The sequence below is a fragment of the Bubalus bubalis genome, chromosome 10 (assembly GCF_019923935.1).
Source record: "Bubalus bubalis isolate 160015118507 breed Murrah chromosome 10, NDDB_SH_1, whole genome shotgun sequence".
NCBI classification, from domain to species: domain Eukaryota; kingdom Metazoa; phylum Chordata; class Mammalia; order Artiodactyla; family Bovidae; genus Bubalus; species Bubalus bubalis.
The window spans coordinates 80,836,784-80,860,450 of record NC_059166.1 but is presented as its reverse complement, the minus strand read 5'-3'; the positions used below and the strand labels follow the sequence as shown (position 1 = coordinate 80,860,450).

General features: G+C 40.2%; 1 protein-coding gene across 1 annotated transcript in view; it reads right to left on the bottom strand.

Annotated features, from left to right (window-relative positions):
* ME1 (malic enzyme 1) overlaps positions 1-23,667 on the bottom strand; it is a 221,658-nt gene that overhangs the window by 172,328 nt on the left and 25,663 nt on the right. The window contains exons 2-3 of the mRNA XM_025294822.3: positions 18,778-18,911; positions 10,455-10,604 (exon numbers count right to left, since the gene is read on the bottom strand). Of these exons, the coding sequence (XP_025150607.2) occupies positions 10,455-10,604; positions 18,778-18,911 (284 nt within the window). The remainder of the gene's footprint in view (positions 1-10,454; positions 10,605-18,777; positions 18,912-23,667) is intronic.

Genomic DNA, 23,667 nt, shown 5'->3' with positions numbered 1-23,667 from the left:
AGAAAAGGGAACATTGGTAAGACGGCACATTGCTGCAGCCACTACAGAAAATATTATGGAGGTTCCTTAAAAAAATTAAAAGTTGAACTACTACATGATCCAGCTATTTCACTTTTGGGTATATACTTGAAGAAAATGTACATTGCAGAAGTATTTACAGCAGCCAAGATATAGAAATAAACTAAGTGTCTAATGATAGATGAATAGATAAAAAAGATGTGATATATACATATATATATATTTATTATATATATGGTCACATATGGACTTCCCCTGTGGCTCAGATGGGAAAGAATCTGCCTGCATTGTGGAAGACCCAGATTTCGATCCCTGTGTTGGGAAGATCCCCTGCAGAAGGGAATGGCAACCCACTCCAGTATTCTTGCCTGGGAAATCCCATGGACAGAGGATCCTGGTGGGCTACAGTCCATGGGGTCGCCAAGAGTCAGACATGACTGAGTGACTGACACCACACTATGGTCATACACACACACACACACACACACAATGGAATATTACTCATAAAAAGGATTAAATCTTGCTATTTGGAACAACTGGGAGGATCCAGGGTATCACGTTAAGTGAAATAAGTCAAGAGAAACACAAATACCACAAATACCATATGATGTCACTAATACGTTGAATCTAAAAAACAAAATAAACAGGAAGAAAACAGACTCATACATACAAGGAACAAACAGGTGGTTATCACAGGTGGGCAGGGTGGGGAATTGGACAAAAACAGTGAAGAAGATTAAGAGCTACAAACTTTCAGTTAAGTCACAGGGATATAATATACAGCATGAGGAATATGGTCAATGACACTGTAATAACTTTGTGTAGGGACAGACAGTTACTAGACAACTTACTGTGGTGATCATTTTGTAATGTATCTAAATGTCAAATCAACTGTTCCATTATTTGCCTGAAACATTTCAAATATTATCTCAATAAAAATATCTTCAAAAATCATCAAAAATTGAACAAAATATACACATTAAAGATCCACATGACAGAAAACTGCCATAAAGTGATCATTTACAAATAATTGTGGAAAGTTTACTTTCTCTCTGTTAGTGAAGTGTTCCTTTAAATTTCAAATACTGATTTTACAATACAGACTTGGGTCTGAAGCACCAGCTGGGAGGCCTCTGGGCCCGGCCACCTTATGAGCCAGTGAAACTAGAAAGCACAAAGGGAAAAAAAAAGGGAGAACAAGAACGCGGAGGAGTAGATGGACATGGAGTACCTCTCTCTCCACAGATACATCAGGAATACACCTTCAGACACAGAAGTGCATACAGAACACCAGCTGAGAGCAGACAAGAGTACCTGACCAGTGGAAAACAACATACAGAACCACACAAAACTCGAGATCAAGCCCTGAGCCTTTGGAGAGGGAGCACTGACTCTAAGACCCTACACTACCAGAGAACTAATGCTAGGGAGTATCGAATAGTGAGAACTAACACAAGGGAAACCACTTGAATACAAGACCCAGCATCACCCAACCACCAGTAGCACCCTGTGCAGGACACCTCATCTAAACGACAAACAAAACAAAAATACAAACCCAATCACTAGCAGACACAATTACCACCTCACTCAGTATTGTCCATTAGAGGAAAAACAAGCAAACAAATAAAAACTCAGCATAAATCTCACCCTATATGAAGCTTACACAAACCACTGGACAAACCTTAGGAGGGGAGAACCCAAAAGGAAGAAAGAATTCAACCTTGAAGCCTGGGAAAAGGAGATCTCAGACACAGTAAGTTAAAAAAAAAATAATGAAAAGGCAGAGAAATACTACACAAATGAAGGAACAAACTAGAAATACATTAGTCCAAATAAATGAAGAGGAGATAGGCAAACTATCTGAAAAATAATTCAGTATAATGATAATAAAGATGATCAAAAACCTTGAACATAGATAATGTTAAGAATCAATTAACAAAGACCTAGAAGAATTAAAGAATAAACATACAGAGACAAACAACACAATTACTGAAATTAAAAATACTCTAGAAGGAATCAACAGCAGAATAACTGAAGCAGAAGAACGAAACAGTGAGCTGGAAGATAAAATGGTGGAAATAACTTCTGAAGAGCAGAATAAAGTAAAAAGAATGAAAAGAACGGAGGATAGTCTAAGAGACTTCTGGGACAATATCAAACACACCAACATTCAAATATTAGGGGTCCCAGAAGAAAAAGAGAGAAAGAAAGGGTATGAGAAAATTTTTGAACAGAGTATAGTTGAAAACTTACCCAACATGTAAAAGGAAACAGTCAATAAAGTCCAAGAGGTGCAAAGAGTTCCATACAGGATAAACATGCCAAGATACATACTAATCAAACTAATAAAGACTAAACACAAAGAAAGAATATTAAATGCAGCAAGTGAAAAGCAACAAGTAACATACAAGGGAAACCCCATACATGTAAACCCTGATCTCCCAGCAGAAACTCTGCAGGCCAGAAAGGAATGGCAGGATATATTTAAAGTACTGAAAGGGAACAATTTACAACCAAAGTGACTGTACCCAGGAAGGATCTCATTGAAAATTTATGGAGAAATAAAGTTTTTCAGACAAGCAAAAGTTAAGAGAATTCAGTACCACCAAATCAGCTTTACAACAAATGTTAAAGGGACTTATATACTCAAGAAATACAATAGAAGAAAAAAGATCTATCAAATCAACCCCAAACAATTAAGAAAATGGCAATCAGAACACATATTATTTTAAATGTAAATGGATTAAATGCTCCAACAAAAAGACACAGACTGGCTGAATGGATACAAAAACAAGACCCACATCTATGACGTCTACAAGAAACTGACTTCAGACCTCAAGACACATACAGACTGCAAATTAGAGGATGGAAAAATATATTCCATGCAAATAGGAAGCAAAAGAAAGCTGGAGTAACAATACTCATATTAGACAAAATAGACCTTAAAATAAAGAAGATTACAAGAGATAATAAGGAAGGACACTACATAATGATCAAGGGATCAATCCAAGAGGAAGACATAACAATTGTAAATATCAATGCACCCAACATAGAAGCACCTCAATACATAAGACAAACATTAACAGACAAAAGGAGAAACTGACAGTAACACAATAATAGTAGGAGACATTTAACACCCCACTCACACCAATGGACAGATCATCAAAACAGAAAACTAATAAGGAAACACAAGTCTTAAATGATACATTAGATGAGATGGATCTCATTGTTATCTTCAGGACATTCCACCCAAATGCAGAAGAATACACCTTCTTCTCAAGTTTAAATGGAACATTCTCCAGAATAGACCACATCTTGGGTCAAAAATCAAATCTCAGTAAATGTAAGAAAGTTGAAACTGTATCAAGCATCTTCTCCAACCACAATGCTATGAGACTAGACATCAATTACAAGAAAAAACTGTAGGAAACACGAATACATGGAGATTAAACAATATGTTTCTCAATAACCAACAGGTTACTGAAGAAATCAAAAGGGCAATCAAAAAATTTCTAGAAACAAATGACAATGAAAACATGACAACTCAAAACCCATGGGATGCAGCAAGCAGTCCTAAGAGGGAAGTTTATAGCAATACAATCCCACCTCAAGAAACAAGAAAAACATTGAATAGACAACCTAACTTTACACCTAAACCAAATGGAAAAAGAAGAACCAAAAACCCCCAAAATTAGCAGAAGGAAAGCAATCATAAAGATCTGACCAGAAATAAATGAAAAAGAAATGAAAGAAACAATAGTAAAGATTAATAAAACTAAAAGTTGGTTCTTTGAGAAGATAAACAAAATCGACAAACCTTTAGCAAGACTTATTAAGAAAAAAAGAAGAATCAAATCAACAAAATTAGAAATGAAAAAGGAGAGGTTACAACGGACATTGCAGAAATACAAAGGATTATAAGAGACTATCATGAACAACTATATGGAGAACCTGGAAGAAGAAACAGACAGACTCTTAGAAAAGTTCAATCTTCCAAGACAGAAGCAGGAAGAAACAGAAATTATGAACAACCCAATTATAAGCACTGAAACTTAAGCTCTGACCAAAATCTGCCAAAAAAACAAAAGCCCAGGACCAGATGCCTTCACAGGAGAATTCTATCTAACATTCAGAGAAGAGCTAATGCCTAGCCTTCTAAAACTCTTTCAAAAAATGGCAGAGGAATGAACACTTCTAAATTCATTCTACGAGGCTACCGCCACCCTGATACCAAAACCAAAGACAACACACAAAAAGAAAACTACAGGCCAGTATCACTGATGAACACAGATGCAAAAATCCTCAACAAAATTTTAACAAACAGAATTCAGCAACACATCAAAAAGCTCATACACTAATGTCAAGTTGGGCTTATTCCAGGGATGCAAGGATGCTTCACTATATGCAAATCAATCAATGTGATACACCATATTAACAAATTAAAAGTTAAAAACCATATGATCTCAACAGACGCAGAAAAAGCCTTTGACAAAATTCAGCACCCACGTATGATTAAAACTCTTGAAAAAATGGGCGTAGAAGGAACCTACCTCAACATAGTAAAGGCCATATATGATAGAAAAGAAAATGAAGTTGCTCAGTCATGTCTGACTCTTTGGGACCCCATGGACTGTAGCCTACCAGGCTCCTCTGTCCATGGGATTTTGAAGGCAAGAGTACTGCAGTGGGTCGCCATTTCCTTCTCCAGGGGATCTTTCCAAACCAGGGATCGAACCTGGGTCTCCTGCAGTGCAAGCGGACACTTTACCGTTTGAGCCACCAGGGAAGTCATACATTTTAAGCATACAGCAAACATTATTCTCAATGGTGAAAAACACAAAGCATTCCCCCTAAGATCAGGAACAAGAAAAGGGTGTCTCAACATAGTTCTGGGAAGTTCTAGCAACAGCAATCAGAGAAGAAAAAGAAATAAAAGGAATCCAGATCGGAAAAGCAGCAGCAAAGCTCTCACTGTTTGCAGATGACATGATACTCTACATAGAAAACCCTAGACAGTATCAGAAAATTACTAGAGCTAATCAGTGAATTTAGCAAAGTTGCAGGATACATCAATACACAGAAATCACTTGCATTTCTCTATACTAACAATGAAAACTCAAAAGAAGAAATTAAGGAATCAATCCCATTCACCACTGCAACAAGAAGAATTAAATATCTAGGAATAAACTTACCTAAAGAGACAAAAGAACTGTACACAGAAAATTATAAGACACTAATAAAAGAACAACGGACTGGTTCCAAATAGGAAAAGGAGTACATCAAGGCTGTATATCCTTGCTTATTTAACTTAGATGCAGAGTACATCATGAGAAACACTGGGCTTGATGAAGCACAAGCTGGAATCAAGATTTCCGGGAGAAATATCAATAACCTCAGATATGCAGATGACACCACCCTTATGGCAGAAAGTGAAAAAGAACTAAAGAGCCTCTTGATGAAAGTGAAAGAGGAAAGTGAAAAAGTTGGCTTAAAGCTCAACATTCAGAAAACTAAAATCATGGCATCTGGTCCCATCACTTCATAGGAAATAGATGGGGAAACAGTGGTTGACTTTATTTTTCTGGGCTCCAAAATCACTGCAGATGGTGACTGCAGCAATGAAATAAAAAGACGCTTGCTCCTTGGAAGGAAAGCTACAATCAACCTAGACAGCATATTAAAGCAGGGACATTACTTTGCCAACAAGGGTCCATCTAGTCAAGGCTATGGTTTTTCCAGTGGTCATGTATGGAGGTGAGAGTTGGACTATAAAGAAAGCTGAGTGCCGAAGAATTAATGCTTTTGAACTGTGGTGTTGGAAAAGACTCTTGAGAGTCCCTTGGACTGCAAGGAAATCCAACCAGTCCATATTAAAGGAGATCAGTCCTGGGTGTTCACTGGAAGGACTGATGTTGAGGCTGAAACTCCAATATTTTGGCCACCTGATGCAAAGAGCTGACTCGTTGGAAAAGACCCTGATGCTGGGAAAGATTGAGGGCAGGAGGAGAAGGAGATGACAGAGGATGAGATAGTTAGATGGCATCATCGACTCGATGGACATGGGTTTGGGTGGACTCCGGGAGTTGGTGATGGACAGGGAGGCCTGGCACGCTGCAGTTCATGGGGTTGCAAAGAGTCAGACATGACTGAGCGACTGAACTGAACTGAATGAAAGAAATCAAAGATGACATAAACAGATGGAGAGATATTCCATGTTCCTGGGTAGGAAGAATCAGCAATCTACAGATTTAACCCGATACCTATCAAATTACCAATGACATTTTTCACAGAACTAGAACAAAGAATTTCACAATTCGTATGGAAGCACAGTTCAGTTCAGTTCAGTCGCTCAGTCGTGTCCAACTCTTTGCGACCCCATGAATCGCAGCACACCAGGCTTCCCTGTCCATCACCAACTCCCGGAGTGCACTGAGACTCACGTCCATCGAGTCAGTGACGCCATCCAACCCTCTCATCCTCTGTCGTCCCCTTCTCCTCCTGCCCCCAATCCCTGCCAGCATCAGAGTCTTTTCCAATGAGTCAACTCTGGAAGCACAAATGACCCCAAATAGCCAAAGCAATCTTGAGAAAGAAGAATTGCGTTGGAGGAATCAACCTGCCTGACTTCAGAATATACTACAAAGCTACAGTCATCAAGACAGTATGGTATTGGCATAAAAACAGAAACATAGACCAATGGAACAACATAGAAAGCCTAGAAATAAACCCATGCACCTATGGGTACCTTATATTTGACAAAGGAAGCAAGAAGATACAATGGGGCAAAAACAGCCTCTTCAATAAAGGTGCTGCGGAAACTGGACAGCTACATGTAAAAGAATGAAATTAGGGCATTTCCTAACACCATACACAAAGATAAACTCAAAATGGATCAAAGACCTAAATGTAAGACCAGAAACTATAAAACTCTTAGAGGAAAACATAGAACACTTGATGACATAAATCAAAGCAAGATCCTCTACGACCCACCTCCTGCTGCTGCTGCTGCTGCTGCTAAGTCACTTCAGTCATGTCCAACTCTGTGCGATCCCATAGATAGCAGCAAACCAGGCTCCCCCATCCCTGGGATTCTCAAGGCAAAAACACTGGAGTAGGTTGCTACTTCCTTCTCCAATACATAAAAGTGAAAAGTGAAAGTGAAGTCAGTCAGTCATGTCTGACTCTTAGCAACCCCATGCACTGCAGCCCACCAGGCTCCTCCATCCATGGGATTTTCCATGCAAGAGTACTGGAGTGAGTTGCCATTGCCTTCTCTGATGACCCACCTACTAGAGTAATGGAAATATAACCAAAAGTAAACAAGTGGGACCTGATTAAACTTAAAAGCTTTTGCACAGCAAAGGAAACTATAAGCAAGGTGGAAAGACAACCCTCAGAATGGGAGAAAATAATAGCAAATGAAACAACTGACAAAGGACTAATTTCCAAAATATATAGGCAGCTCACACAACTCAATATCAGGGAAACAAACAACCCAATACTAAAGTGGGAAAAATACCTAAACAGACGTTTCTCCAAAGAAGACATACAGATGGCTAACAAACACATGAAAAGATGCTCAACATTTCTCATTATTAGAGAAATGCAAATCAAAACTACAATGAGATATCACCTCACACCAATCAGAACGGTGATCATCAAAAAGTCTACTAACAATAAATGCTGGAGAGGGTGTGGAGAAAAGGGAACACTCTAACACTGTTGGTGGGAATGTAAATTGATACAGCCACTATGGAAGACAGTAGGAAGATTCCTTAAAAAACTAGGAATAAAACTACCATATGACCCAGCAATCCCACTCCTTAGGCATCTACCCTGAGGAAACTAAAATTGAAAAAGACACATGTATCCCATTATTCATTGCAGCACGATTTACAATAGCTAGAACATGGAAGCAACCTAGATACCCATCAACAGATGAATGGATGAAGAAATTGTGGTACATATACATGAAGGAATATTACTCAGCCATAAAAAGAAATGCATTTGAGTCAGTTCTGATGAGGTGGATGAACCTAGAACCTATTATACAGAGTGAAGTAAGTCAGAAAGAGAAAGATAAACATTGTATTCTAATCCATATATACAGAATCTAGAAAAATGGTCTTGAAGAATTTACTTATAGGGCAGCAATGGAGAAGCAGACATAGAGAATAGACTTATGGACATGGGGAGAGGGCAGGAGAGGGTGAGACACATGGAAAGAGTAACATGGAAACTTACATTACCATATGCAAGATAGACAGCCAATGGGAATTTGGCTAAGAAATATGGCTAAGAAACTCAAACAGAGGCTCTGTATCAACCTATAGGGGTGGGGTGGGGAGGGAGACGGGGGGAGGTTCAAAAGGGAGGGGATATATGTATACCTATGGCTGATTCAGGTTGAGGCTTGACAGAAAAAAACAAAATTCTGTAAAGCAATTATTGTTAAATAAAAAAAATTAAAAAATAATTTGAAATACTGCATAAAATTTGATAGAATACCATGAATACGTCACCTAAAATTAATATGTGTGAGCATTTTGATACAACTGCTGTGCTACGTCTCACCCCATCTCTGCCTCTCCCTCTCCCCTCCTATTTATTTATCTATCTACTTACCTACCTATAACCTGATAGGTAAACAACAGTTTATATAGTATGATCCTTTCTATAAGGAAAACAGTATTGCATCGAGTTTTTTTGTTATCATGAAACTAGGTATTCTTAAAATACTTCTTTTGTATATTTGTATTTTCTCATTTTTCAATAATGAACATGTATTGCTTAATTTGGAGAAGGCAATGGCACCCCACTCCAGTACTCTAGCCTGGAAAATCCCATGGACGGAGGAGCCTGGTGGGCTGCAGTCCATGGGGTCGCTAAGAGTCGGACACGACTGAGCGACTTCACTTTCACTTTTCACTTTCATGCATTGGAGAAGGAAATGGCAACCCGCTCCAGTATTCTTGCCTGGAGAATCCCAGGGATGGTGGAGCCTGATGGGCTGCCATCTATGGGGTCGCACAGAGTCAGACACGACTGAAGCGACTTAGCAGCAGCAGAATTGCTTAATTTAAAAAGAAAATATTCATATACTCAAAAAAGAATTATTCATCATAATACAGTTACCAGCTAAATTCTAACTCTTGTTTTTCTATGAAAAAAAATTCTCTGTTAACATAGCCATTATATAAATGCAATACAGATATGTGCTATTAAGGAAATTTAACAGACCATCTACAATTCATTATTCTCTTTATATAAGGGATAATGTGGCTAATTATTTTCTTTATAAAAAAGGCAATTGGCACAAATGTGCAAAATATTACCACTACATCAATACACCTTTGTGAAATCTACTAACTTTCAGATCTTACCTCTGAAACATTCCTTTCAATGACAGAACTTACAGTAGGCTTTTATATTTGTGATAGAAACTTATAAACATTTCTTTTTATTTTAAATTCAGAACTATAAGCAGCACATAAATATTCAACTTGAGCTTTTGTTGTTGCTGCTGTTAAAAGCATTAATATTTACTTCAATTGTTCCTTGCTGCAAAAGTATTTAAAGTAATATGACAAAGTAAAGCCATGGTTTTAAAAAACTACATTTTATATTTTACTTATCTTTAAAGATGGTTACAATTTCACTTAAAGGAAATCAACAAAAGGGCCTGTTTAATGCCAACTCTGAATTTAGGAAATAATATAATCCTTGGGCTTCTATGGTGGGTCAGTGGTAAAGAACCTGCCTGCCAATTCAGGAGACTTGGGTTCAATCCCTTGGTCAGGAAGATCTGCTGGAGAAGGAAATGGCAACCCACAAATCCCATGGATAGAGGAGCCTGATGAGCTACAGTCCACTGCATCACAGAAGTCGCACACAATTTAGCGACTAAATAACAATACTCCTTATTTTCAGGAAAATCTAAAATCTTTAAGTTACAAAATGTACGCATAATAGAGGCAATTACTATCTCAAAGACAAACTTAGTTATGATCAACTACCTTTTTTACCCAAAAAATGTTCATTTAGTATCTGTAAAAGGAAATACAAATTGGTTTATAAAAAATAACTTCCCCATGATCTTAAATCTAGGAATGAAACACAATATTTTAAAATGTCATATATACATTTATATTTAATGTTCTTTAGCCCACCACGTTCCTCTATCTATGGGGATTCTCCACGCAAGAATGCTGTAATTGGTTGCCATGCTCTCCTCCATGGGATCTTCTCAACTCAGGGATCTAACCCAGGTCTCCCGCATTGCAGGCAGATTCTTTACCATCTGAGCCACCAGGGGCCCAAATGAAGCTTTAGATTTTTCTGAACTTCTATCTCATTACATAATTTTTTTAATTATAGCAAAAACTTGACAAAAAATAAATGAAGACAAACTGTATTTAAAATAAAACTTTACATACCTTGGCTTCCGAAATGCTAAACTATATTGTTGGCAAGCTAGACCCACAGTGGGAGTATAAATGATAGGCATGAATTTCTCAATGTCAGACATCAGCACTTTATAGAAGAGCTTTTCGTTTCTATCTTGAAGATCCATTAAGAGAAGATACCTGTAGAAATGGGACATAATTAGATCTACATTCCAACACAGTCATAAAATAGCTGTTTATAAAACTAAATGTTTGCAACAACATATACACTGGTTCAAAACTGGAAAGGAGTACAACAAAGCTGTAAATTGTCACCCTACTTATTTAACTTATATGCAGAGTACATCATGTGAAATGCTGGGCTAGATTAATTACAAGCTATAATCAAAATTTCCAGGAGAAACAACAACCTCAGATATGCAGATAATGCCACTCTAATTGCAGAAAATGAGACACTGAAGAGCCTCTTGATGAGGGTGAAAGAAGAGAGTGAAAAAGCTGGCTTAAAACTCAACATTCAAAAAACAAAGATCATGGCATCTGGTCCCATCACTTCATGGCAAACAGAAGGGGAAAAAGTGGAAGCAGTGACAGATTTTATTTTCTTAGGCTCCAAAATCACTGTGGGCGGTGACTGTGGCCATGAAATTAAAAGATGTTTGCCCTTTGGAAGGAAAGCTATGGCAAACCTGGACAAAGTATTAAAAAGCAAAGACATCACTTTGCCAACAAAGGTCCACATAGGCAAAGCTATGATTTTTCCAGTAGTCATGTACAGATGTGAGAGTTGGACCATAAAGAAGGCTGAGTGCTGAAGAACTGATGCTTTCCCATTGTGGTGCTGAGGAAGACTCTAGAGTCTCCTGGACTGCAAGGAGATCAAACCAGTCAATGCTAAAGGAAATCAACCCTGAATATTCACTGGAAGGACTGATGCTGAAGCTCCAAAACTTCGAGTACCTCATGCAAAGAGCCAACTAAATGGAAAAGACCCTGATGCTGGGAAAAACTGAACACAAAAGGAGAAGGGGGCGGCAGAGGATGAGATGGTTAAACAGCATCACCGACTCAATGGATATGAATTTGAGCAAACTCCGGGAGATGGTGAAGGACAGGGAAGCCTGGTGTGCTGCAGTCCACCGGGTAGCAAAGAATTGGACACGACTCAGCTACTGAACACATACAGTAATTTTTAGGTCACATAGAAAACATCTGATCAAAAAAGACTTTAGAAATATTCCTGGGACTTCCCTGGTGGTCTAGTAGTTAAGAACCCATCTTCCAATGCAGAGGACATGGGTTTGATCCCTGGTCAGGGAACTAAGATCCCACATGCCATGGGCCAACTAAGCTTGCACGCTGCAACTAGAGAGTCCTCATGCTTTAGAGTCCGTGCTTCACTAGAGAAGCCTGCATACCACAAGTAGGGAAAGTCTGTGCGCAACAGTGAAGAGCCCTAGCCCCACAGCAAAGACCCAGTGTAGCCAAAATAATAATAAAATAAAAATTGGATCAGGTTTCAGTTTAAAAAAATAAAGAAATATTCCTAATCATCTAAAAAAAATAAAGAACAATAACCTGAGCTGGTGTCATTCAAACACTAACATCAGTGCTGAAACTGCACAGTTTTATTTAATATTTAAATGACTTTATCCCTATTTTAAAATGAAAGACAAATGAAAAATACCACTATAGATAAAGTTTAAACAGTAACTTAACTAACTAAATACAAAGACTTCATCGTTTAATTTGCAGTACTGAAGAGCCAAGAAAAATGACAAGCAGAAAATAACTACAGAATGTTAACAATGACCCTAAAAATTACTAAGGTAAGAAAGTTTAAGGGACTTTTCTAATTATTTAGATCAAGAGGTCTTTTTCTTTCTAGAGGCATTTCTGAACCAGAATTATCTTTTAAAATATCAACCTTATCATATTACTTGTAATCTTCAGTGGTTTATACAATAAAACTCCAACTGTTTGGTACAACCTGGAAGAATCTTGCAAAACTGTCCTTAATAGTCCTACCAGCCTTTTTGGATTGATTCTCATTCTCTGGAATAGTTGAAAATGCATAGAATTTGGAGTCAGAGACACAAGGATTCTAATCCTTGGCAAATAGATGTTATTTCAACTCCGAACACTAACAACTGGGAAGAAAATGATGACTTAAAAGATGATGCTAACACTGATCTAGCCATGTGGAAATCATCATCGCTAAGTCAACACTTTTTAGGACACTTGACACAAGTGGTTTTCCCTACAGCTCCATACACTCTCTTTACCTGAATTCCAGGTCACCAGATTCTCTTGATTTTCCCTTTTCACTGATCATTCCTTTTTTTCTTTCTTTGCTGTTTTCTCCTGGGCTCTAGAGGCTCTCTAACACTCATCTCTATTACATTACGAGGTTATGCTGGCTTTGCTTCAGTGCTAAGTTGCTTCAGTCATGTCCAACTCTTTGTGACCCCATGGACTGTGGCCCTCCAGGATCCTGTCCCTGGGATTCTCCAGGCAAGAATACTGGAGTGGGTTGCCATGCCCTCCTCCATGGGATCTTCCCAACCCACGGATCAAACTTGCATCTTTTATATCTCCTGCACGGGTAGACATATTCTTTACAACTAGCTTTGCTTCAGTTCAGTTCAGTTCAGTCACTCAGTCGTGTCTGACTCTCTGTGACCCCATGGACTGCAGCACGCCAGGCCTCCCTGTCCATCAAAACTCCTGGAGTTTACTCAAACTCATGCCCATTGAGTCGGTGATGCCATCCAACCATCTCATCCTCTGTTGTCCCCTTCTCTTCCCACCTTCAATCTTTCCAGGAATCAGGGTCTTTTCAAATGAGTCAGCTCTTTGCATCAGGTGGCCAAAGTTTTGGAGTTTCAGCTTCAACATCAGTTCTTCCAATGAATACCCAGGACTGATTTCCTTCAGGATGGACTGGATTAGCCTTGACTAGATGGACTTTTGTTGGCAAAGTAATGTCTCTGCTTCTTAATATGCTGTCTAGTTTCGTCAAAACTTTTCTTCCAAGGAGTAAGCATCTTTTAATTTCATGGCTGCAGTCACCATCAGCAGTGATTTTGCTTCAAGATCTATCCAAATCTACACACCTTCATTGCTACCATCCAGGATCTAAATCACCATCATCTTTTGCCTTTAAGTCTCCTAAATACTCTTATATTCTATTCTCAACATTGCAAAGTCTTCTAGAAATATAGCTCAGATCATGTTGACCTTCTGTTCAAAACCTTGAATGAGCCCCTCTTTCACTCAGAGAAACAGCAAAAGCCTTACAACTATGGCCTCCATAATCCATCTTTAACAATCTATCCTCCATGACCTAACTTCTTCTCCTGACCTACCATTCTCCTGCTCACTCATCCTGCTCCAGACACACGTCTCCCTGTTGGTCCCTGAATGTGCCAGCTAAAAGAACACTGCTCCTCAGTCTCCTCATGGCTAACTGTCTCACTGCCTTTCATTACTCACTCATAACCCACCTTCTTACTGAAGTCCATCCTGACCATGGAACTAAACAACGAAAAGTGACCCTACCCACCCCCTCGCATTCTCAGTCCCTCTTAACACACTCCATCTTTTCTTTTTTTCATGAACATTTGCCACTTTCTAGCATATTAAATAATTTATTCATTATTTGACCATTTACTACTTTTCAAAAATAATTTACCTAAGTTTCATGAGGGCAGAGATCATTGTCTCTAATCCCAGTAGTGAAAAGAGCACCTGACACTAAGTTGATGCTCAGTGAGTATTTGAGGGACATTCTGCGATAAAAATACGAAGTCACTAGCTCTGAGGAGGCAAGTGATACAATGGCCCAGGAAAAGAATATAAAGTAAAAATGGAAGAGAATAAAGGAAGGACTTTAGAAACACATGGAAGGGATGGTAAAGTTTAAGAAGCAAATACATATGGTTGAATAATCCAGTCAGCCTTTCCTCAGCTGACCCAGTACCACCTGTGTGTGTGTGCAGGGTTGCTCTTCAGTCATGTCTGACTGCAACCACATGGACTATAGCCCAACGGACTCCTCTGTCAGTGGAATTCTCCAGGCCAAGAATACTGGAGTGGGTTGCCATTTCCTCCTCCAGGAGATCTTCCTGACCCCAGGGACCAAACCCTCATCTTCTGCTTGGCAGACCGATTCTTTACCACTGTGCCACCTGGGAAGCCCATTACCACCTTCAGGCTCATAAAAGAAGTGGTCATGGCAGGGATAAAGGGTACCCATGAGCTCAGCAACATGAACTTCCACCCTCAAGGCCGACCTGGCTGCAGACACTGCTGAGGGCCCAAACTGCCAGCAGCAGAGACTGACACTGAGGCCCTGATATGCCACCGTCCCATGTGGTCATCAGCAAACTCCCTGGTGGCAAGCTGATTACATTGGACAAGTTCTACCATGGAAGGAATGGCATTGGCTCTTATTGGAATAGACCCTCACTCTGTATGAAGACTTGCCTTCCCTGCATACAATGCTCCTGTCAACACTACCCTCCAGGGACTTACAAGATGCCTCATTCAACATCATGGTACTCTACCCAGCATGGCTTCTGACCAAGGAACTCATGTCAGGGAAAATGAAGTGAGGCCATGGGCCCTGCTAATCGAACCCACTGTTCTGACATGTTCCCCAACATCCTAAAGCAGCTGGCTTAACAGAATGCTGGAATGGCCTTCTGAAGATTCAGTTACAGCACCAGCTAGGGGGCAACATGTTGCAGGGCTGGGCAAGGTTCTCTGGGAGGCTCTACCTGCTCTGAATCAGAGCCCGATATATGGTTCTGCTTCTCCCACAGCCAGCATTCACGGGTCCCGGAACCAAGGGGGGTCGAAACAGCAGTGGCACCATCGCTGTCATTCCCAACTATGCGTGTGTGCGTCGTCATGTCAGTCGTGTCGGGCTCTTTGCAACCCTATGGACTGGGGGGGGGCTGTCACTCCCTCCTCCAGGAGATCTTCCTGACCCAGAGATCAAACCTACATCTCCAGCTTGGCAGGCAGATTCTTTACTACTGAGCCACCTGGGAAGCCCCCAAGTGGTCCACTATCAATTCCTGCTTCCTGTCCCTGAGATCTTATGCTCCGCTGGCCCCAAAGTGTTCATTCCAAAGGGAAGAATGTCTTACTGGGAGACAATGATTCCAATGAACTGGAAGTTAAAACCACCACTGGCCACTCTGGGTACCACATGCCTCTGAATTAACAGGCAAAGAAGGGAGTTACCGTGCTGGTGGAGTGACCGATCCTGACTCCAAGGGGAAACTGGATTACCACTCCATAATAGACATAAGGAAAAGGATGTCTGGAATACAAGAGATCCCTTGGGGGTCCCCACAATTAAAGTTAATGGAAAACTACAACACCCAATTCCAACAGGACTACTAATGGCCCAGACGCTTCAGAATTAAAAATTTGGCTTCCTCTACCAGGGGAAGAATCAAGACTGGCTGAAGTACTTGCTGAAAGCAAGGGAAATGTGAAATGGGTAGGGGAAGAAGACAGTTATAAATATCAGCTATGATAATATGACCAGCTATAGAAATGAGGAGTGCAATTATTATGAGTATTTCTTCCTTACTATGTTATGAATACGTTTGTGTGTACATAAATACATATATATCTGTGCATATATAAACATGTATAATACATATGCAAAGATACATAAACAAATATAATTTTTCCCTCTTTTATCCCTTTATCATGTTACATAAGATGTACTGACTGTATATCATAGCATTTGAATACGGTTTGCCAACAAAGGTCCGTCTAGTCAAGGCTATGGTTTTTCCAGTAGTCATGTATGGACGTGAGAGTTGCACTATAAAGAAAGCTGAGCACTCAAAAATTGATGCTTTTGAACTGTGGTGTTGGAGAAGACTCTTGAGAGTCCCTTGGACTGCAAGGAGATCCAACCAGTCTATCCTAAAGGAGATCAGTCCTGGGTGTTCATTGGAGGGACTGATGTTGAAGCTGAACTCCAATACTTTGGCCACCTGATGCGGAGAGCTGGCTCATTTGAAAGGACCCTGATGCTGGGAAAGATTGAGGGAAGGAGGAGAAGGGGACGACAGAGGATAAGATGGTTCAATGGCATCACCAACACAATGGATATGGGTTTGGGTGAACTCCGGGAGTTGGTGATGGACAGGGAGGCCTGGCATGCTGCGGTTCATGGGGGCGCAAAGAGTCGGACGCGACTGAGCGACTGAACTGAACTGAGCACTTTGAACAATGTGGTGGTTAAGGGTGCCAACCCTAACACAGTCAAAAATCCAGGTATACCTTACAGTTGGCCTTCCACATGTGTAGTTCCCATTCAAGGATTCAATCAACTATGGATTGTGTAAGTACTGTAGTATGCATTTATTGAGAAAAATCCACATATAGGTGGACCCATATAATTCAAATCTATGTGATTCAAGGGTCAAATGTATTGTTAACTTTACATCATGGTATTAAAGTTAAAAGATATCAAGGAGAAAAGTAAACATATCCCTAGGGTTTTATATCCTCTTTTAGGTTAAGTGTTAGCATGTTTTCAGTTTTTCCCAGGCTAGTTCTATCATGTTAGGCTCAAGTATGACCTTTTTATTGTCTTTATGCAGAGATTAAGTTTAGTTTAAGGAGAAAGGCATGGCTTCCAAGTTGAAAAGGAGAGGTTAATTTTATGCGTCAACGTGGCTGGGACACAGTATCCAGATATCTGGTCCACTATTTTGGACTTTTCTGTGAAGGTAGTTTTTAGATGAGACTCACATCTAAATTGGTGTACTTTGAATAAAGCAGAGTACCCTCCATAATGTTGGTGAGCCTCATCCAATCATTTAAAAACCTTAATGGAACAAAAACTGGCCTTCCCTCTAACTCCTCAGCAAAAAAAATAGTTCAAGCCTTTGAACTTGAATCAGATTCTTCCCCAGGGCTCCAGCTGGCCAGTCTACCTGCAGATTTAGGAATGCCCAAGCCTCCATCGGAGAAGGCAATGGCACCCTACTCCAGTACTCTTGCCTGGAAAATCCCATGGACGGAGGAGCCTGGTAGGCTGCAGTCCATGGGGTCGCTATGAGTCAGGCACGAGTGAGCGACTTCCCTTTCACTTTTCACTTTCATGCATTGGAGAAGGAAATGGCAACCCACTCCAGTGTTCTTGCCTGGAGAATCCCAGGGACAGGGAAGCCTGGTGGGCTGCTGTCTATGGGGTCGCACAGAGTCGGACACGACTGAAGTGACTTAGCAGTAGCAGCAGCAGCAAGCCTCCATAATCACTTGAGCTCATTCGTTACAATCAAAATCAATCAATCAATAAACCCCTCCCCCTCTCATTATGTACATAATCACACACACACAAATCCTGTTGGTTCTATATCTCTGGAGAACCCTATTATGAAGACTTACTAGATACTGGGTTAGCTCTCTCTTCTAACCTTCACAATAACATTTTCAAGTAACTATTATTCTCAACCCAGAGATGGAAAAACCGAGGTTTAGGTGGGTTTAACACCTTAAGGGGCTTCCCTAGTGGCTCAGCAGTAAAGAATCCACCTGCAATGCAGGAGCCAGAGGAGATGCAGGTTCTGTCCCTGGGTCGGGAAGGTCCCCTGGAGGAGAAATGGCAACCCATTCCACTATTCTTGCCTGGAGAATCCCATGGACAGAGGAAGCTGGTGATCTGCAGTCCATGGTGTTACAGAGTCAGACACAGCTGAAACCACTTAGCATGCACGCATGCAACATTTTAATACAAAAAGAGTCCAAAGAAAACAGTGAGACACATGCAGTGGTCATGGCAGTGGTTTTAATGGTTTACTCAACGATCCAATGCTAGTGAAATACAGCTGGAATTTCAACTTCAGCTGCCTAACTCCAAAGGTAGGGAACAATGTTACCTTTACCCTTGTATAAACACAGAAACTGGACTGCAGACAAAGTAAGTGACCTAAACTCTGAACAGTGTTGGAGCCACACTTGGAAACCTGAACAGTGCACTTTCACCTATAATGTACTTTAGATCTGACTCATAGCCACTTTCACCTAGTCTGGAAGGGTATCTCCCCGTAACTGACCTTGATAGCAACAACTCTGTCACAGGAGAAAAAAGTCATTTCTCTGTGGATATAGTTTAGAAAAGAAAATTTTATCTTCTTCAGATGTTCCTACACAGGGTAAATTCTTTTACAAACATCACTGTATTTACAGGCAAATCTTCCTCAAAGCTGACTACTCTTTCTAAAGCACTAAATATTTAAACTTGCTCATCTAATAAGACATAAACTAGACAGCTGCCTCAGAGAAACATAAAAAATCACCTTCAGGAACATGTTACCTGTCAAAATCAGAGTTCAGACGCTCAAAATTCTTAAGTACTCGAAGGACCTGGACATCCTGACTGATGAAGGAGGGCGGCAACAGGCCATGAATGTTCAGCTGCTGCCTCTCTTCCAGGGTAAAAGCCAAGTCCTACAGAGAAAAGGAAAATGCAATAATTCGAGGGGGAAAAGGACAAAACGCTTATCTACACACCAGTGAGATCAGTAAGTATACGGAATTGAAAATCAGATCTGGCATCCATTCGAGCACAGCCATGTGACTGTGAGGAAATCATGGGGTCTCTCCACACCTCAGTTTCCTCACTTTTCAATATTAGGATAGCATTTTCAGATTCGTGTCGCTTAGATATTGTTAGGATAAAATCAGGTGATGCATAGGAGGAGATTATCTGAAGACACGCAAGTGAAAGAAGATATAATTGTCAGTATTGGAATCATTAAATGGAAAAATGAATAGCAGTTATTTTAAGAGATTTTAAAATGAGGAACATGAGGAGGTCACCTATGACATACTGTGTTTCTGGCAAAAAACGTTTGTTTGGGTTTTTCTGTCACATCGCACACAAAAAGCTGAACCAACTTTTTGGCCAAACCAATACATACAAAATAGGTTGAAGACACTGTATCTATGATTACAAGGCAACTTTTCCAACACTCCTCTCCCAAACTATCTCCTTCTTTTATACACTTCTAGTTATACAAAATTTCTCCCTACTGCCTGGACACACCACACTCCTTTACCCTTCCAGGATACCATGGACAAGAGTCTTCCCTGTTTCTCTCCTTCCAAGCCGTACCTCGAATGCCACCTCCTCTCTAAAGCTTTTCCAGTCTCACCCAGTAAGCCCACTGGAGCCTTACTATTATATCTACATTATCAGTTTACATGAACACTGACTGTACAAAACAATAGTATTACAAACTGTGAGGCTCAAAAACAAGCAAACCAAAGAGAACTGATGAATGGATACAAAAATGCAGAATGGACCTAAGAGACAGGCCGGGTTATAATATGAGGCAAGTAAAGCAGAGAAACCCCAGTAGTCATGAACCTGGAAGGACTGGGATGAGGAGTCTCCCTGGGAAGGTCTCTTGCTCCAGATACTGAAGCTCAAGAGGCTTGTTCGATTAGACTGTGCCCACTCTGGGTCTGGCCCTACCATGACCACGCCTGGCTTTGCTCCACGTGCTATCCACACAGCTGGTGCCCATTTCCAAGATGTTTTGCTCCACTAGCAGCCATTCCCTTCAGTGCAAAAGCCCCCAGTGTTACATGGCTGGTCATGGGTCCTTTAGAGTCTAATGCACGTGGACAGGAGGATGTTCCCCCACTGAGAGGACACCGCTCCTCCCCTACCCCTGCCTATCCAGTCTAGTGCCCCTGCTCCTGGCTGCCTGGAGCACAGCAGACCAGCCATCCTCTCTGTCCTCTGCCTGGATCCCAGTCCACACCAGGGGACCCCATGGTGTTGCTGGAAGCTTTCCATGCCAATTTCTTTTTCATTTGTGCTTTGTGTTTCCACAGGGATGCAAACTCCATGAGGTCAGGGAATTTTATCTCTTTTTTCCCATTACTTTATCCCTAGTGCTCAGAATACTAACCAACCTAATTAGACCTCAGTAATGTGCTACATGGATCCCTGGGTCAGGAAGATCCCCTGGAGGAGGGCATGGCAACCCACTCCAGTATTCTTGCTTGGAGAATCCCATGGAGAGAGGAACCTGGCGGGCCACAGTCCACAGGGTCGCAAAGAGTCGGACACGACTGAAGCAACTGAGTATGCGTGCACAATGTGCTACATAAACAAAACAGAAAGTTTTAAAAATTCTACAGACTTACATTAAAAATTTTAAAGCATTAAAACTGCTGCTCAGGATACTGATTAGCCTGGTAAAATTAATTTTTGCCCTTTTTTTAATATAAATTTATTTAATTGGAGGCTAATTACTTTACAATATTGTGTGGGTTTTGCCATACATCAACATGCATCCACCACGGGTGTACACGTGTTCCCCATCCTGAACCCTCCTCCCACCTCCCTCCCCATACCATCCCTCTGGGTCATCCCAGTGCACCAGCCCCGAGCATCCTGTATCATGCATCGAACCCGGCCTGGTGATTCGTTTCACATATGATATTATACATGTTTCAATGCCATTCTCCCAAATCATCCCACCCTCGCCCTCTCCCACAGAGTCCAAAAGACTGTTCTATACATCTGTATCTCTTTTGCTGTCTCGCATACAGGGTTATCATTACCATCTTTCTAAATTACATATATATGCATTAATATACTGTATTGGTGTTTTTCTTTCTGGCTTACTTCACTCTGTATAATATAAGCTTGGTAAAATTATATTTTAAATTTAAAGTAACCAGAAAGGGATGTTTTTGAGAAAAAGGAATCTACACAGAATAGAAGACATAGTTCACCTGCTAAAGATACAACTTTTAATAAAGATACAAAGTAAAATGTCAGGAAATAACTCCTAGAGTTATTTACAGTTATGTATTATATTACTGTAATTATATAAAAATTATTGTATATTTACTGTATATAAAATTTTGTTGCATATTTACTGTAAATATATTTACTGTATATAAAAATTATATACAGTAATGTATTTGTAAAAGAAGCCTCAACAGACTTTTCTTTAGCTTGAAATAAAACTTGTAAGTTAAAAATAGGGGACAAAAATGCTGGGCTGAAGTTACAGTCTCAAAAACATATAAATGTATCTGAAGCAGCAGCAAACTTCTGAATGTTATGCCCTGGAAAATCTGCCTGCAAAAATAGTAATCAAAATACTAATATTCTGAGAATAAGGCTCATTATTAGAAGTACTGACATAGGCTTGTTCTTTCGCTTTACAAGGCACTAACTTATGTATTGGTGAAATTAGCCAGTCTTTTTACATGAATTTTCCAATGTCTGGTCTGAAACAATTCCTCAGTCTAACAGGTCTGGCATACCTTATGCCATGTAAACAAAAATGCCATCTGGGTATCTCCTGATATTCTTTGATGTTTAATAACTACAAACTTCCATACACTGTTAGCCAAATTTTCCAAGATACACTGAAGTGCCAATTCAACTTTTAAGAAAACAAAAACATCAAACCTGGACTGGCGACTCGTTTCATATATGATATTATACATGTCTCAAGGCCATTCTCCTGGATGCTTGGGGCTGGTGCACTGGGACGACCCAGAGGGATGGTATGGGGAGGAAGGAGGGAGGAGGGTTCAGGATGGGGAACACGTGTATACCTGTGGTGGATAAATGTTGATATATGGCAAAACCAATACAATATTGTAAAGTTAAAAAAATAAAATTAAATTAAATTAAAAAAAAAAGAAAAAAAAAAAAAAAAAAAACACTAGGACTTGGGAATCTGGAACACTGGGCTGAGTTCAAGTGCTATGACTGGGCTCACATTGTACTGCTATGCACCAGGATCAGTCACTTGGTCACATCAGACTCTTGGCGACCCCATGCACTATAGCCCACCAGGCTCCTCTGTCCATGGGGATTCTCCAGGCAAGAATACTGGAGTGGGTTGCCGTGCCCTTCAACAGGGGATCTTCCCAACCCAGGGATCGAACTCAGGTCTTCCCCTTGACAGACAGATTCTTTACTGTCTGAGTCACCAGAGAAGCCCATGAATACTGGAGTGGAGGATAGCCTATCCCATTTTGAGGGCAATTTTTTCCACCCAGGAATCAAACCAGGGTCTCCTGCATTGCAGGTGGATTCTTTACCAGCTGAGCTACCACTACTCTTTATGAATTTTTTTTTTTTAATTAGTGAATATTGGTACTTCCCTGGTGGTCCAGTTAAGAATCCGCCTTCCAAGGCAGGGACGTGAGTTCAATCCCTGGTCAAAGAACTAAGATTCCACATGCTGTGGGGCAACTAGGCCCACATACAGCAACTGCTGAGCCCGTGCCACAACTAGAGAGTTTGTGCTCTGCAATGAAAGATGCTGTATGAAGCAAGGAAGATTCCACATGCCACAACTAACACTCGACGTAGCCAAATAAATTTAAACAGAAAAAACAATGAATATGTAAACTTAAATCTTAAAACCCCTGAAAAATTTTTAAATATATATGGCAGTTTTAAGAATGACACATCAGTGTGATTCCTACCAAACAGGAGCTTCCCAAAAAGTATTCAGAAAAACAGTAAGTTGAATATTGAACAATGTAATAATCCCTGCTCTCTATTTCATTGTTTCAAACTATAAGAGACATATTAATAGAGATATATTTTGGAGAAATTTATACACAGATCAGTCATGTCCAAAACCTCACAGTGACACACTACCTTTAATATATTCTTATTAGAAAGATGAGATAACATATCTGCTTCAAAGAATTTTAACCTTACGGTTCTCCTGCAGGGCCAAGAAAGGACAGTGTGTCCAAGGTACAGATGCAGGTTCTAACTTTCAAATGACTTCTATTGAGTCTTTTTCATGTAGTTCAAAAGCTTAGCTATACATATATTAGGTTTCCAGACCATTTATAATTCTAATTCCCTAAAGCATTCTCTAACACTCGACGTTCAAGCCTGGTTTTCTTCTTTTCTATTACTTGCCTTACTTCTTAAAAAAACCTTTTGGACTAAATCCCTAGACATCAGAATGGTATGTGGTTTCACTTCTGAGGGCAGCAAACAGCACAACTATTCTTCTGGACACTAATAATTAATTTATGTATATCTTCTTGAGAAAACTGAGACTACCAAGCAGAAATGAAAACAAAATTCCTGGCATAACAGAAGACATATTGGAAACCATGTTTGCACAGAGCAAACATAACTGAGAAAGAAACTTTGTCCTGAGTAATGTATTAGAAACTATTACCACAAGAACAGAAC